This window comes from Sminthopsis crassicaudata, chromosome 1 (genome assembly GCF_048593235.1).
Source record: "Sminthopsis crassicaudata isolate SCR6 chromosome 1, ASM4859323v1, whole genome shotgun sequence".
In the NCBI taxonomy this organism is placed as follows: Eukaryota; Metazoa; Chordata; class Mammalia; order Dasyuromorphia; family Dasyuridae; genus Sminthopsis; species Sminthopsis crassicaudata.
Genome location: NC_133617.1, coordinates 162040342 through 162057195, shown reverse-complemented (window position 1 = coordinate 162057195; position 16854 = coordinate 162040342). Strand labels below are relative to the sequence as shown.

General features: G+C 37.9%; 1 protein-coding gene across 3 annotated transcripts in view; it reads left to right on the top strand.

The window, feature by feature from the left end:
* Positions 1 to 15749, top strand: part of DUSP22 (dual specificity phosphatase 22) — a 67855-nt gene extending 52106 nt beyond the window's left edge. The window contains exons 5-9 of one of the 3 annotated variants that reach the window (XM_074270484.1): positions 7101 to 7175; positions 11220 to 11391; positions 13040 to 13112; positions 14652 to 14793; positions 15130 to 15325. In XM_074270484.1, the coding sequence (XP_074126585.1) occupies positions 7101 to 7175; positions 11220 to 11391; positions 13040 to 13112; positions 14652 to 14752 (421 nt within the window). In that variant the 3' untranslated portion in view covers positions 14753 to 14793; positions 15130 to 15325. Of the gene's footprint in view, positions 1 to 7100; positions 7176 to 11219; positions 11392 to 13039; positions 14256 to 14651; positions 14794 to 15129 lie in introns of those variants that run through there. The other 2 variants (XM_074270494.1, XM_074270477.1) reach the window with 2 other exon arrangements.
* Positions 15750 to 16854: the final 1105 nt, after the last annotated feature.

Genomic DNA, 16854 nt, shown 5'->3' with positions numbered 1-16854 from the left:
TAGTCTAAGGAAATTTGATTCAACTCAGAATATGAAGTATGTAAACCTTAGTATACTTGTAACATTTAGCAACAGGCTTCAAAGATCTCTAAGTTTTTCAGGGTCTTCTTTTTCTTTTTCTTTTTCTTTTTCTTTTCCTTATCCTTGACTTGGGTTCTAATAGTACAGAAAGATTGTATTTAAAATATAATAGCAATAGTGGTTGCTAATACGAAGTATTTCTGATAAGTCTATTTCAATTTATTATTTATTAAGTAGATTACAAAGTCCATCAGGGTAGGGACTTTACTTAATTATTACAAAGATATTAAATTTGTCTTTGTGTCTTCCTTTTCAATATATAGTGCCTAGAGTATGGGGTGTGTGGAGTATTCAGGGAGGACTGGGACTTGCAGAGTCCTTTTCTCATTTAAATCCAATTCATGTAGAAGTCAAAACATCACCTTATGATGTCCTTGGTCCTCTTCAAAAATAAGTGACAAACAACAACAGTATCCAGTATGGTGTTCTGCCTTGTATCATCTGCAAATGTGATGAGCATGCTGTCTAACCAGGTTCATGATATAAATGCTAAAAATGAATTTAATACTCAGTGGTCAGCAGTAGAAGGAAAAGTTCCCATGTCAAATGCACTCCCACTGTGTTTTTATAAAGCAGAATTGTTTATAGGATATAGAAGGAAAGCAGAGGCCAATTGATTGGAGAATGGCTGAACCAAGAATGGTAAATGAATATGACTTAATTGGGAGCAAATAAGCAGACCACGAGAATTATTTACACAGTGACTATTTGAACAACTTTGGAATTTGGAACAAATTCCAAAAACTTGTGAATGCAAGTTAAATTGTATCTTTAGAGGATTGATGGTTACCTCTTCTGACTTTTGGGAAAGAGCTGATGGACTTGGTGATTGTTCACTCATTTCAATCATCTCCAGCTTCAGTGGTTTCCCTTCTTCAATTAATTTTACAGATGGGGAAACTGAGGCATTCATGATTGCGTAATTTGCCCAGGATAATATAACTCGTGTGTGAGCAAGGTTTGAATTTAGGAAGATTCGTCTTCTCGACTTCAAACCCAGCATTATATCCAGTGTGTCGCCTGGCTGCCCCAAGTGAGGCATCCATTGTCAGATAGGAAGGGTGGATTTATTTTGTTTACTTTTACTTGGCTCTTCTTTGTTATAAGGGAGGTTTCTCCCTTGGCTGGCAGGGGAGTGGAGAGAGTCATTAGGAAGTAGAAGTGCTAGGAAGAGGGAGGGAGAGTTGGGTAGTGATAATAATACCACAAAACAAGAAGAAAAGAAATAAAATGAAACATTTAAAAATACAGAGAGAAGAGTTGAAGGAAGCTTAGAAAGAGACGGACAAAAACAGGATGGTTTTGTTACTATTGTGTTAAGTTAAATGGATGCTTTAAAAACAAACCATTAGTAACAGATGTACACTTTTTCATATACAATTTATTCATGTTTACATATTAAGAAAAACTAAGAAAGGGGATGACCATGATAAAATGCAAAACAAAACAAGAAAAATAATAAAAAGGATGATCTGAGCAACTGCCAGACATCGAGAGCAATCAGAAATGTTAAAATCCTTTTATACTTTCTGCTTTCTAATTAGGACAATTTGAAGGACTTGAGTATATCTGAGACTTAGAACAATCTCTGGTGTACAGTAAGTGCTTAATAAAAATGCTTGTTGCCTGGTACATTGTAAATGCTTAATAAATGCTTGTTGACTAACTAATAGGAACAGCAAAAAGACCACTTTGACTTGAGTAGAGGCAAATTGATCTAGAATGTTGAGCTGGTTGGAGGAGCTAAGTTGCAATGGATTTCCAGTAATAGGGAGCTACTGAAGTTTATTGAAGTAGCTATTTGGCATAGTCAGATCCTACTTTTGGAATGTTCCTTAAGTAGCTGTGAAAAAATGGATTGGAGGGTGGAGAAACTTGCATCAAGGAGACCAAATAGAATATTATTTCAGTAATCCAAATGAGAGGCGATAAGTACCAAAATGGGAGCAGTAGATTTGTGAATTGGGGGAAAACATGACTGATGGGAAAGATATCGTAGGGTGAAAAGCATCAAGACTTAGCCACCTGATTGAATATGTGGAGGGAGAGCAAAGAGCTGAGATTGATTCTGAAGTTGTGAATTTGAGTGACTGAAAAGTGTTCTCCTGGACAGAAATAGGGAAGTTTAGAAGAGGGGAGCGTTTGGACAGGGGTGTGTGTATATGTGTTTGTGAGAGACAGAGACAGAAAACTGAATTTCAGAAAAGAGTTGGGGGTATTTGTGTGTGCATTTATATATAGACACATTTATATATGTATATTATATATATCAAGATAGAAAGTGAAGAGTAAGAACACTTTTGTCAAATATATCCCAAAGTTTATGATTTTAATTGAACAAAAAAAGTTAAATTATAAAGTAAGCTATATTTATCAACTCTCTTAAATTGTGTTTACACAAAATCTAGTTTATATGTTACCAGAAAAGTCTTTAAATTTTTTTTGTTTTTTTTCTAGAAAATATTCTTAACAAAATAAAAAGAACTTTAAAAATTAAAATTAAACTTTAAAAAATTAAGTGACAGAAGATTTATATGTGTTTTATTTGAATTGATCCAGTTAATTTTTTCTGTTCTTCCTTTCTTGGGACTTGTACAAATAGACATAGAAGCATTTCCTTCTAGCAGATCTGGGGTCTACTTTCACTCAAGCACTGCTTTTTCTGCAAGACTTCTCATTGCCATGGAAGTGAATCAAATGAATGGCAAAAAGGGGAAACTTGTATTTATTGAGACAGCTTGTGGCAGACATTGTGCTGTCAGTCAGTGCTTCTGCTTCAAATTTGAATTAAGTTGTAATAATGATTTGAGGTCTGGGGTTTTTCCCAGGGTGGAGGAGAGGGGATTTAATGATTAGTGCTTGGTCTTATGTCACAGTCTTCCCTGGAAATACCCTGCTCTGAAACACATTAACGGATCTGCGCCAAAATTGTAATGTGATTTCCCACCTCTTGATTTTCTTGGAAAAGACATTTCTAGGAATGTAATGCCTGGTTAGGCTAAATTAGTCTAATGCTTAGCTGGATTGTGAGTCACACATACTTGTTAAACATTTCCCTCCCTAACATTTTCTCTTTGTTGTCTCTTTAGTAGCTTTGGAGAAACCATATATCAAATATCCCTGCCAAAGAGTATTGACTGTGGGGTCCCAGATGCTGCCTTATATTGCAACCAAGTGGTAGAAAAGATGTTGAGCTCTACCAAATAGCCTTGGTTACAATTTGTTGTCACCCATCATGGTAGACCTAACTGTAGACTGAAGGAGAATGTAATAAGCATAGAGTTTGGGCCTGAGTTTGAGGGCTGACTCTGATCCTGTCTTAGGCATTTCCTTTCTGGAGCTCAGCTTCTTCATTTGTAAAAAGGGTTTCTAAGATTTTTCCTCAAGGGCCTAACAGGTTTAAGGTGCCTCAGATGCTACATTGTTTATCTCTGTTTCCAGACTTGGCCAAACTTAGTTTGTCCTGACTCAGGGAGATGCTGCCTTGTTGACTGTGACTCCCCTCCGTCCCCTTAGTTACAACACATGAGAGAAGCCCTGACTTAAATACACATGGTGTCCAAAAATAAGCTGTAAGAATCTAGGTTTCATAGTGTGGGTGGGGAGCACAGGTGTAAGAACCAGATGTAGGAAATTGTCCCTGCTCAAAGGTTTCGGTAAAAAGGATCAGACCAATGTCTTCAATCACACTATGTAAATTTTGGCGGTGTTCACTGAGATTTTGGAGGGCATCATGGGGGAATATGGTAGTGGGTAGATTTTTGTATAATTTGAAATGGGACCTTGTCATTTGTGCATCCTTTTTTACTTAAATGATTGTCATTTCTTGATTTTTCTTTTTGATTTGTTCTTACGTACCCCTTATCATTGACCCAGATCTCCCCTCTACCAGAAAAGTTTACCACAGAGAAGGGAGAAAGATCTCAAACCTGGGGGCTTGGTGGGTATGAGAAGGAGATGATAATGAAGTGGCCTGGGTGAGTAGTAAGATCTTTTCTGAACAGGATCCTAGCATTCAGAGCTGGGAGGAGCCTTAAAGAGCACCCTGGGGAGGAGAATTGACTTCCTCCAAGGTAGCAGAACTGGGATTCCAACTCTTCTGCCAATTCTGTTGGTCCTCTCATTACATTGTACTTCCCTAGAGTATGTGAAAGTGCGGAGTGAGGGGAGCAATCTCAGCTCTTAATTAGCTTGCCTCAGGAGCCAGGTATTCCTCTTCCCTGTCTTAAGTAATGGTTCACACCTGAGAGGGAGAGGTTAAGCCATTTTCATATATTTCTGATTAATATTTATAGCTTTGCAAATAGCTACTGTATAATTTTCCAGGCTTAATGAGAGAATTTGTGTAGGAGGCAAAAGTTGGTGGTCTTAGTTCTACCTAGAACTTTCCACTGGGTGGAATATATTTATCCTGTACAGATGTTGATTATAGACATATATATACATACACATGTATGTATAAACATGGAGAGGCATTGCATAGTATGTTGAATTCCGAGCATGAGAGTCTGGGAAACCCAGGTTTAAATCCCATTTTATGTGGTTTGTGGCCAGTCATTTAATTCCTTTGAACCTCAATATTCCCACCTGTAAAATGGAGATAATAATACTTGTGTTCCCTATCCCATAGAGCAGTTGTGAAGTTAAAATTTAAAAAAAAAAAAAGTATGCAAGTCTTTGAAAATTTTAAAGCATCACATAGAAATGAATTATACATACATATGTACTTATATATCTATCTTTATCTGTGTACTTGTGTGTCTATAGAAAGTAGTTGGTTTTTTTTTTTCCTATCTATTGCTGCCCCTGTGCCAGTTGGCTGTTCCTTAGTTCCTCTCCTTGAGTTCTTTTTGTTGTTGTTATTTAGTTTTTTAGTATTCTTGTCTTGGCTAGGCAGGAAAGCACAGTTCTGAAAACTAATCCTGGACTGACTCTTCCTTTTGAGCCTCTTTACATTTGACTGCCATTCGGCTGCTCCTTGAATAGAATGTTCCATCACTGATCTCCCTGCCTGAAACTGGCTGGTCTCCATACATGACTTGCATCCCTCTTCATCTCCCATCTCTTACTAAGACTCAGCCTAAAGTCCATCTTCTACAGCAGATCTTCCTGATCTGTCCAGATGCTAACTTCTTCCCTCAGATTACCTTACATTTATGCTATAGATCTCATCTATAAGTAGCTATTTGCATGTTATTTCCTCCATTAGAATGTCAACTCCTTGAGGGCAAATATTGTATCAAAACACAATATTTTTTATGTCTTTGGGGCTTAGCTCAAGCATGGCACATAGTAGGTGCTTAATAAGTAATTGTGGACTCACACTGGATTATTTACAGTATGCTCAAGGTAGTCCTATACTCATTCCGTAATTTTAAAAAATGTGTTTTCCATAAATGATTTGACTTTATAATAGACAAGAATGACACAAAAAATTTTAAGAACTATTTTCAACATCGTTATATATACTCAAAGATTTTTGATCTCTCCCCAAGACTAACGAGGTGTGGTTCCTGATAGCAAGTAAATAGCTGAGAGTGCCTATAGCAAAGAAAGAGAGCCATCTAAGACATAATATGAAGGGAGCTCCAGGTTTCAAACAGTGCGGGAAGGGAGGGTCAAGGAAGGTGGTTGTCAGACCTGCTCAGGTAGGTCATTTGCATTCCTTGTCCTTGCTGTGACTGTATGATTAAATGTGGCCAGAGTGGAGGGACTTATATAAGCCCATTGTTAGTAAGGTCCCTAAGATTAAAGATCTTCATCTTAATCTCCTAAGAGCATCTAGTTCAAACTATGCCAACTCAGAGTGAGCAGTTTTTGGGGTTTTTTAATTTTTTTTAATTTTTAAATGAAAAAAAATTATTGTATTTTTAAACTGTGAAACTATTCGTAGCTTATGACCTTGCAAAAGCAGAGAGTAGGGTAGTTTTGACCTGATAATAGTTTGGAAACTCCTGATCTCTGTCTCTGTCTGTCTCTCTGTCTCTGTGTCTGTGTCTGTCTCTCTGTCTCTGTGTCTCTCTCTCTCTCTCTCTCTCTCTCTCTCTCTCTCTCTCTCTCTCTCTCTATATATATATATATATATATATATATATATATATATATATATTCCCCCCCCCCTGAGGCAGTTAGATTTAAGTGACTTGCCCAGGGTCACACAGCTAAGAAGTGTTAAGTCTCTGAGACCAAATTTGAACTCAGGTCCTCCTGACTTCAGGGCTGTTGCTCTATCTACTGTACCACCCAGCTGCCCTGATCTTGTCTATATTAATGGTGGGTTTTGAATCTACTTCCTCTGACTTTGGGGGCTGCAGTATATAGAGTGCTGGGCCTGGAGTTAGGAAGAATCATTTTCCTGAGTTCAAATCTGATCTCAGACAATTACTAGCTGCATAAGTCATTTAACCCTGTTTGTCTAAATTTCCTATTCTGTAAAATGACATGAAGAAGGAAATGGCAGACCACTCCAGTAACTTTGCCAAGAAAATCCCAAATAGGGTCATGAAAACTTAGGCACAAGTCTCATATTCTTTCTACTACATCTAGTTAGCTTTCCACAAAATGGCTTTTAGGAATTTGAGAGCTAATTCCCATACATATTCCAAAATAGTTAACTGTGACAGCATGTAGGAATGGCCCTGCTTAGTCTGTGTTATTATTATATTTGTCACCTTTAGGCTTGGCTGTGAGGGTGTGGTGAGCTCATCTGTTGCATGCTTGGTCATGGATTCTGACCTGGGAGAATGGGTTTGACAAGAAGGACATCATGAATCCCTTAGTTCAGTGGAAAACAGGAAAATAACGTATAGGGGCTTCTAAAATTTCTGGCACCCTTGTGAGATTCACATGTTCATTGATGTCATTTATAGAGATGGAGTCAGACCTGGGCAGGTTGGTCCACATTTTTGAAAATTAAAGAATTTTCAAAAAATTTCAATTATAATATATTTTTTTACTTAGAGAGTGTTTAACATTGAAATTTTCTGCTTAAATATTTTGTTTTTTTCTCTTCTGCCCAGGACAAGACATTTTAAAGAGAGTATCAGGTTCATTCATGAATGCCGGCTTAGAGGTGAGGGCTGTCTTGTACACTGGTACGTATGTCTACTACCTAAGAATATTTTTGTTAACAAGCTTGTTACTTTTGCCAAGCCATTTTCTGGCTATCTGTTTTTTCCATATAATTATTAGTTTGGTTCCTTTGTCAGAGTTTCTACCTATGCATAATCCCAAATATTGGGAAACAGCAGAAGAGGCCCTGAATTTGAGAGTCAGCAGAATTGTATTCTAGTTCCTGCTCTGCCTATTTAATATTTAGGTGACTGGTAAAAATCATTTAGATGGTTCTAAGTGTCAATTTCTTCCTTCCTTCCTTCCTTCCTTCCTTCCTTCCTTCCTTCCTTCCTTCCTTCCTTCCTTCCTTCCTTCCTTCCTTCCTTCCTTCCTTCCTTCCTTCCTTCCTTCCTTCCTTCCTTCCTTCCTTCCTTCCTTCCTTCCTTCCTTCCTTCCTTCCTTCCTTCCTTCCTTCCTTTCTTTTTCTTTCTTTTATTATTAGATTGGATTAAACATTTCCCCAACCCAATTAATTAACTGTTTATTTTTGTTTTTGTTTTTTTGGTCTTTATCTCTTCCCCAGTGTCTGTGATAGTTCTTGGCATAGAGTAAGCACTTAATAGATTCCTGTTGAATTACATATTCTACTGCACTCCCCCTTACTTTCCCCTCCTATCATTTCATATATTTAATTGATATTTTCATTCACCAAGGACCATACCCAGGATCCCAATTGTTTTTCATTCCGAGCTGCTACTAGGGATTGCTTTGACCTTTGAGATTTCTTGACAATAGAAACTGCTTTTTCTAAGCTTTCTCTTAGCATTCCAATAGAAATGATACAGGTATGAGTTTCAGCCTAGAAATTTGAATGCCCTTTAGGCACTTTTTAGGCATGTCTTTTCCACTTGCTTGGAAATTTTTAGCTAAATGCACATATATGTATGTATAGAAACACACATGTATACATACATACATATATGTAATATATGAAAAGGGGAAAGAGCTGTTATATAAAAGGTAAGATGGTAAATTAAGGTGGCTTTAAATATGTTTTCAAAATACTTTATTTTAGAAACATGAAAGAATGTTGTTAGTTTTATTTTGCAAACACTATACCCCAACTTCTTAAACTGTGGATAAAGACCCCATATGGGGTCTAAAACTGAATGTGGAAATCACAAAAATATGGTTAATTATCAATAAATGTTTTGCTGTAACTTGTTTCATATACTTATATGTCCAGGGACATGTAAATGAATAGGGAAAAAGTTTAAGAAGCCCTACTATATACAACATATTTAGACACAATATGAGGTAGAGTACTAGTGTATACTTTATAGGTGAATAATAGGACATCTAGGCCACACAATGTACTAGGCCTGAAATCAGGAAGACCTGAATTCAAATTTGGCCTCAGATACTAGCTATGTGATCCTAGGCAAATCACTTAATCCTGTTTGCCTCAGTTTCCTTATCTGTAAAATGAGCTGGGAAAAAGAAGTGACCAACTACTATTTTTGTTAAGAAAACACCAAATGTTGGGTCACAGAGGGTTGAATATGACTGAACAAACAATACTTGAGGGAAAAAAGATAACTGGAGTAGTTTGCCAGATCCTTCTCTAGCTTTTTGCCCATATCCATGACCCTGGATATATAGGTTTAGAGCTTTTGAGATGTCTGGAATGAAGATTCTATGTAACAGCAAAATGGTACTTATTATTTAAAGAAGAGTTCTTTATAAACATAACAATTCCTTCTTAGCAGGCGACGTCTACATGCTGATGGTAGCTCCACCATTCCAGAAGAACAAAGAAGATAAGGCAGGAAGTCAGATAGCTTAATTGCTCCAGAAAAGTTTCTGAAAAGACATTTATTTATTTTAGGAAATAGTTAATATGATATGGCTTAATATTTAAAAATTAGACTTGTCACCTTTTGATTATGTGCAAAAGGAGATTTCAGGGGAATTATTGGAAAGTAGTGTGTAATTAAAGTCATGTACTCTTGCCTTTTAGAGTATGTTTTTACCTGTATTTGAATATGATATACCTTGGACCTTGCTATTCATAATACTTTAGGCAGAATGCCCTCCTAATACTTGAGTTTTAGGACATAGAATTTTTATCCTGTTTCTGTATCTCACTCCCCCTTTTTAGGACCCTCCCAGATTCCTACGTTGTCCTTGCGATAACATTTCTCAGCCTAAGCTGAGCTGCACCTTTTTACTACACTTGTGTTTTAAGCTGCCTTTCAGGTAGTTGAAGGTAATTAAATGTTTGGTTTTTAAAAGCTTCTTAATTAAGAGAAGGAGGAGCTATAAGCTCCTGCCATATTTATTAATTTTATAAAAGAGTTTGGATTCATAGAGCAAAATGCACCCTGGAAATGTCTTTACTGATGAAGTATTATTAAAGCAAAGCCCTACAAAGTTCCCTCGATGGAGGCAGACAGAAATAATTTTTGTTCAGAGATACACTGAGTATAGATAACAACTTAAGTGTTAAAGCAAGAAGTTTGCCAGCATCATAAGAAATGTCCTGGCATAAGAAGGATTCTTTATAGATGATGAAGTTTTCCAAGTGCTCTTATTATAGATGGCATTAATTGCATGATTAATAATTAATAATAATTAAGCACCAGAATGCTTCAAAGCCTCCTCAGTGAAATAATATTACATGTCAAGCTATTCACACTGAAAGACAGATACATTTTGCCCATATTGTTAAACTATTTTATAGAATGAATCCATCAATGTTTACATATTAAATAAACCTTGTAGAAGGATAATGAATCGAGTTTGAAGTCAGATTATAGGAGATCAGACTGTATTATATTTTAGAAACAGTATAGATCTTTATATGATGTCAAACTGTTTACTGCTCTAAAAGACCATCTTTGGTACCCATATTCTTCTGGTGATACCATAGAGAGGAGCATCTTGGAATTAAAATAACATAAAAACCAAAAGAAAACCAAAGAACCACATGGTATGTGGCCATCAGTGATTTGGACAGAACAACAGCCATGTGTCTGACCAGTAGGGTCAACTGCTGAACAGTTGGGTCAGCAATCCAGAAGAAGAAGCAGAGAAAACCAGAGCCAGTCTGAGAAGTCCATTTTGAGTAAATCCTCTGAGAAGAATATTTGGGAAAATATGGACGAGGGCAGGATGAAGTGACCAGCATGGAAGAGCTGCAGTTCCTAGTAGTGAAAGGAATAACCCATATTAGTGAAAACACTGAATCTTCAAAGCATTTTCATAGATTAACTGGCTACATTTAATTTGTAACAAACTACAGCTCTATCAAGAGAGGCCACCAGAAAGCAGATATATACAAATAAAAGGAACATTTTCACAAGTAATCAAGGATGTTGTTACTGGCATCAAGAATTCTTTAATTGACAAACTCACTTCTGCATTCCTTTACATTTCATCCTTTCCTCATGCATTTAAATGATTTATTGTTCACAAATTACTTAATAATGGAGGCTAAGGAAGCTGAGGTTGAACAAGCTAAAATGTTAAGAGGTTTATGATGGCAAAGAACTGGAAACTAAAGGAGCACCCATTTATTGGGCAATGAATGCCCTAAGAAATTATGATATATGAATTTAATGGTATTCCACTGTATCCTTAAGAAATAACAAAAGTGATGATTTCAAAGAAATCTAAGAAGACTTTTATGAACTGATGTGGTATGAAATGAGCAAAATCAGGATTGCAGTTTCTACAATACAAAGCTGTTTTCAACTTGGTAAAGACAAAAAAAAATAAAATGGAAAAACTTAAGAACTCTGATTAGTGCTGTGACCAATCACAATTCCAAGGAATCATCAAAAAAGTGTTTTACCAACTTCCTGATAAAGAGGTGATAGACTCAGAATATAGGAGACATATATTTTTAGACATGGCCAACATAGGAATTGCTTTGCTTGATTTAATTTTATTTTTTTTCCTCTAAGAGAGGATATAAAGGGGAGAGAAAATAAATATTTATTATTTGAAAAAATTAAATTAAAAATTAAAAAAAAAATGAAATTGCAACCTTATTCAGACTCCTTTGTCTCTTTGCTCATCAGCCTGGCTGGTGTTTCCAGAAGTGTGACCTTGGTGGTTGCTTACATCATGACGATTACTGATTTTGGCTGGGAAGATGCTCTACACATGGTTCGGGCAGGAAGGTCTTGTGCCAATCCCAACTTGGGCTTTCAGAAGCAGCTCCAGGAGTTTGAAAAGAATGAAGTTCAACAGGTAACCTTGGGAGCTTTCCGTGTGTGTTGACTAAAGTATTCCATTCTTAAAGCAGTGGAATCATATAATTCTAGAGCACCCTTTATATAATTAATCATATAATTCCACAGGCTCTTTCAGCCACAGAGATCATTTCTTTAGCCCCACCCTTTCATTTTACAGATGAGGAAATGAGGAAATGATCCACAGAGAGCATACTGGTATCCCTTCCCTCTCTGTCCTTTGCCCCTTACCCAACACTCAGAGGGTATTTGTCTTTTGGGCCCCTGCAGCACTCAGGTCACATTCCAGACTGACAGATCAAGCATTTTTTGACTACAGTGGGCCTATAGAATTAAAAAAAAAACCTTGCATGGAGGGTGGGAAGTGGGATACCTGGCAGGTGAGCCTAGAAACAGAAAGGGCCATAGAAACAGCCTAATTTAGAGTCACTTATTTGTTGCATGGGAAAGAGGGTATTCTTGGAATATTCGAAATAGAAAATCAGCTTGTGAAAGTAAGACCCCACAGATTATTGACAGTTCCAGACATTTAAAAAAGCCCTTTTCTTGGCCTTCTTTTACTAGAGAACTCGGAGCCCAAATAGCTTTTTAGCACTGAGCCTTCAACATTTCCACTCTGTTTTGAATTTATAGGGAGAATAACTTGCAGAATATTTCTTTCTCTCTTTGCTCCAGGTTTCTCAATTCTTTCCATTCTGTTCCAATCCCAAAGCATTGTTTGTCCTAGTTTTCTCACACTCAGGTTATTGACATTATTGCTTCATTTTGTTTGTTTTTTTTTTTTTTGTTTGTTTTGTTTTTGTTGTTGTTGTTGTTGTTTTTTAATAACCTTTCGAGTGTAATGATGGCTCTCAACATTTTGTTGTTGGTTCAGCAGATGGTGGGTCAATTTACCATTAATTAGTTATTCAATAAGCATCATGTGCCTGGCACTGTGCTAAACTCTGAGGGTATAAAAGAAAGTAGGAGGATGATCTCTGTCATCTTCTTCTCAATGATACACAAAATATATACAGTGTAAATAGAAGGTGGGGATGCTTTTCATCCTTTATTTTCAAAGTTTAAAAGGAAGGTAACCAGAGATGGAAGAAATTAGCTTCTGGGGGACTTGGAAAGTCTTCTCACAGAGGTGGTATTTGAACTGAGAAGTGAAAGGGACCAAGAGGTATTGGTGAGGGTGGGAAGAGCATTCTAGGAATTGGTGGAAATGGTATGGAAAAGCATCAAGCAAGCCAGTGTGACATGTTTTGTAAGTGCATGGAGAAGAGTAAAGTATCCAAAAAAGAATAGAAAGGCAGGAAGGGGGCAGATGATGGAGCTTTAAAGAGCCAAATGGAGAATTTTATATTTGATCTGAAAGTAATAGGGAGCCCTTGGGGTTTACTGAGGAGGGAAGTGACATGGTCAGACCTGTCTCTTAGGGAGATACTTTGGGGAAGAAGAAGAAGATGCAGAAAGACCAATCAGAAGGCTCTTATGGTAGTCTATCCTTGAGATGATGAGTTCTTGTATAAGCGTGGGGTTTTTTAAAGCCTGTTGTGTGGAGTGAGTACCTCCCCTGCCTCTCTGTTGCTGTTTGAGAACATTTAGACAGTTATCGGGGCCTGTGCAAATATGTGATAGCTTTGTTTTTCGAACCCTTCCAGTTTCGGCAGTGGCTAAAAGATGAGTATGGGGAAGATCCTTTGAAGGATGCAGAAGAAGCCAAAAACATTCTGGGTAATTACAAAGAGCAAGCCCGTGCAGAACCACCCCAGCAGAATCCCAGCGGGAGGCGGTGGAGTAGCTTTTCAACCCTGCCATCGCTAGCCTGCAATAACTATACTACGGAGACCTAACTCAACAGGATGCAGTCTTCTTCCTCCTCTTCTTCCCGCTTGTCTTTCATATTTTCTGTATGCACTGTGGTGTGCTGGACCCCTTTGCAGTCCAGATGGTGTGAGGGTTCGGAGGGCCGCCGAGGTGACTGGGTGATGGTGGTGGAGTCTGAGAGTTGTAGTGGTGAAGGAATCGGGACTTCTACTGCAGATCTTCATGCTCCGAGCTTCCTCTCTTTGCCCTGCCATTGCAGTCCCTCCCCCAAGCGGCCCCAGCCTTAGCTTGCTTTGCAAAAGGGGTGCTGCTTAATTACAGTGTCCTATTGTAGAGGGGAGGGGCGTGCTTGCACACACACGTGTGGGGGTCTATGTGCACAAATGTGTCCTTATATATATAATGATTATATATATATATTGTGTGTGTGTGTGTGTGTGTGTGTGTGTGTGTGTGTGTGTGTGTGTGTGTATAATACCACCAGTATTAGAATCATGAGTAGCTTTTTTGTGGATCCAGGCCTCTATGCACAAGTATTTAAGCCATTCATTAACAAAAAACTGTGGAATAAAATAGCATTGTATGTGTGTGAGCTGACATTTAAAAGAACTCAAGGACATAAATTGGAGGGCTGGAAAGAGGAGGGTTCTTCCCTGGGAGCCTAGTTTGGGGTGATTTGGGAGAATGTAGTTCTTTGAGATCGTTTGTTGTCCAGTTAGCCTTGAGCCAGGGGACTCTGGAGGGCCAGGGTTTCTTCCAGCTGTCCTTGGGTCGTCTTGGTCTAGTCCAGGTGGGGCTCCCCATCTTTCTGGGAGGTGAGCAGACTGCTGAGATCTGCCAGATGTTGACCACTGGTCACTGTCCCACTCCTTGTCATCAGTACCGCCTCCAAGGTTCCTTCATGCATAAATTTATTTTTCACCCTCACTCTGTAATAGATTTATCTCAGGATTCCTCTGTGTCTGTAGGGATCTGTGTGTTGTTTCCAAAGAAAGTGTTTATTAAGCACCTGGACAGTGTTCGTTAATAAATGCCTGGGCATTGATTAAGCACTTTTGTTTGTACTGTGGACTTGGGAGTTGACCTCAGCTACCTCATAGAAAGTGGTTGGTTTTTTGTTGAGGGATTGCTTCTTTTTTAAAATTTTTTAAAAATTGTTTTTTAATTGATTTGAACCCTGATTAGACATGCTCACTCTTTTTTGGAAGAGAAATGGAAGGATTTCAATGTCCACCCAAGCCAGTTGAGAGTTTCTAACTTTGGCTTGAATCTTGATGCTTCTGATGGGGCTGAACTTAAGTATTAAAGCAGAGAACAGCAGAATATGGGTGCAGAAGTATAACTTCTGCCTCGTGTGCACTGGGGAGCAGTAGTAGGTATTATTTGTTGGGCTCTGCTGTCTTCTAGGGAGTCTCCACTCCCTTGTGCCAATTCAGACTTTTTAAGCACGCAGAGCTCCAAGAATGAAAAAATGTTCCCGTCCTCTCCCTAAAAAGATGTTGCGACCCTGTTCCTCTGAATGCCATCACAAAAGAACCCCTGAATAAGAAGAGAAGCTATCCAGTGCATTGTAGGGTCTGTGTTAAAGGTGAGCCATCTGGGGACAGGGAAGAGTGGAATCTCATGTTTCTAAATAAAAGCTATTTTGCCACAAACATAGTAAAGGAGGAGGGAGATGCAGGAGGGAGATCAACTATTGATGCAGTTATAACTTTGCACTTCAGACAACAACAACAACAAAAATCCCTGCCTTTAAGAGCATTTTTGTCAAGTCAAAAAGGAAATTTTATTTAAGTTAGAGTATTCAATTGTTAGCTTCTAAGTACATAAATGTGTGTGTGTATACTTTAGAATATTTAAATATCATGTATAACCCAAAATGCTGTTTTAAATAGTGGTTGCCAGTGATACTCTTTCTCTACAGCAACAGCCGGAGTTCTGAAATATTTGACTTTACTGAGAAGACTAGTGGACAGTTGAAGATGTCTGCTTCTTCCCATATTTGCTGGGAGCCATGTTTGCATAACGCAAATTCTGAGCTTCCTCTCAGTTGACTGAGTTGCACTATCAAAAGAAAAAAAAAAGGGGGGAAATAAATAAAAACTTGTGGTTGTTTTCTAGATTTCCAGTTTTAAGTGTCTACTGATCTTGTTGAGGCTCCTGTCTTTTTTGATTGAAACGGATGCTCTGTTATGATGCGATGTATGCTTTTAGGAACTGGGGTTACATTTTGGCCAAAAGAAAATTATTTGCACGTTAGAAATTTACTTTGGATGACTTGGGGGAGGAGACAACAATTCATCGTATTAGACTTATTTTTCCCCCAATCTGGTTTCTGGTGTAATGTGGATTGTTCTTAAACTTTATTTGAATGGAGAAGTTGGTGATTTCGGGGGGCTTTCATCCTGTGAGCTCTTTGGCACCTCAGGAGGACACTGTGCAAAGCTTTTTACCCCATTTGTATTTTCTCCATGATAAATATCATCTGTGATGTGTGTTTAATCAAAGCTTCATGTTTTTATTAATAAAGACTACCTTATCTAACTTTACCTCTGTACTCTTTCTTCATTGAAGGAAAGTCATGTTTATTTCTACAGGTAAGACATTCCAGAGTGGTATTCCACTTTGGTTGTGTTATCTTGTCCTGCTTGTCTTTATGTAGTCCCTGTTTCTATTATGTTTCTTAGTACAATTTCTGTTCCAGTTGTGGGATGTGAATTAATTCATTTACATGAAAGGAATCAGAATAAGACTCCCTTCAGTAATGCAAAGTGATAGCTAGCTTTAGACCCCCAGAATTGATTCACTTTATCTAGGTGAGCAATAGTTGCTGAAATAATCCTCCTCATTCACAGTTTAGACTATATCATTTCCCTGCTTCAAATCACTTGTTGTATCCCTATTTCCTCTAGAATAAAATAAAAACATCTTATCTAGACGTTGGCAGTTAGATGGGACAGCAGATAAAGGTCCAGTCCTGAAATCAGGAAGGTGAGTTTTCCTGACTTCAAATCTGGCCTTAGACAAACATTTCAGCTGTGTGAACCTGGGCAAGTCACTTAGCTCTATTTGCCTCGGTTTTTCTCTTCTGTAAAATGAACTGAAAAAGCAAATGGCAAATCCCATATGGGATTGCAAAGAATTGGACACTGCTGAAAAACTGAATTACAAAATAGCTTGACTTCTATCTACTTTTGCCAAATAATTTCATTTCATCTTCTCATGCTCTCCATTTCCAGAAAACTGGATTATTTCCAGCCCATTCCCTAGTCTTATTTTGTCCTCTATCACTCCTTCTTTCCTTGTCTCTCTCTCTCTCCCCAACTCTGCCGGCTGAAATCCTCCTCTTTCATGGATCCCCTCTGTGAAATCTTTGATCCTTCCAGGTAAAAGTGATCTCTCTCTAGAGCACTTTGGTCTATCCCAGACTATATTTAACTTACTTGCATAGATGTTATGCCCTCCCTCTCTTCAAGAATTTCTTGAATATCAATTTCTATGTGGCAGAAATGGGCATTTTTCCATCTTTATATCCCTAGTTCCTTACACACAGTAGGTAAAAACTTAACATGTTTCTGGAACATATTCTGCCTTACCAGCATGATCATTGTCATTGTGTGGTCCTTTTAAAATATCAAAACGTGCTTCC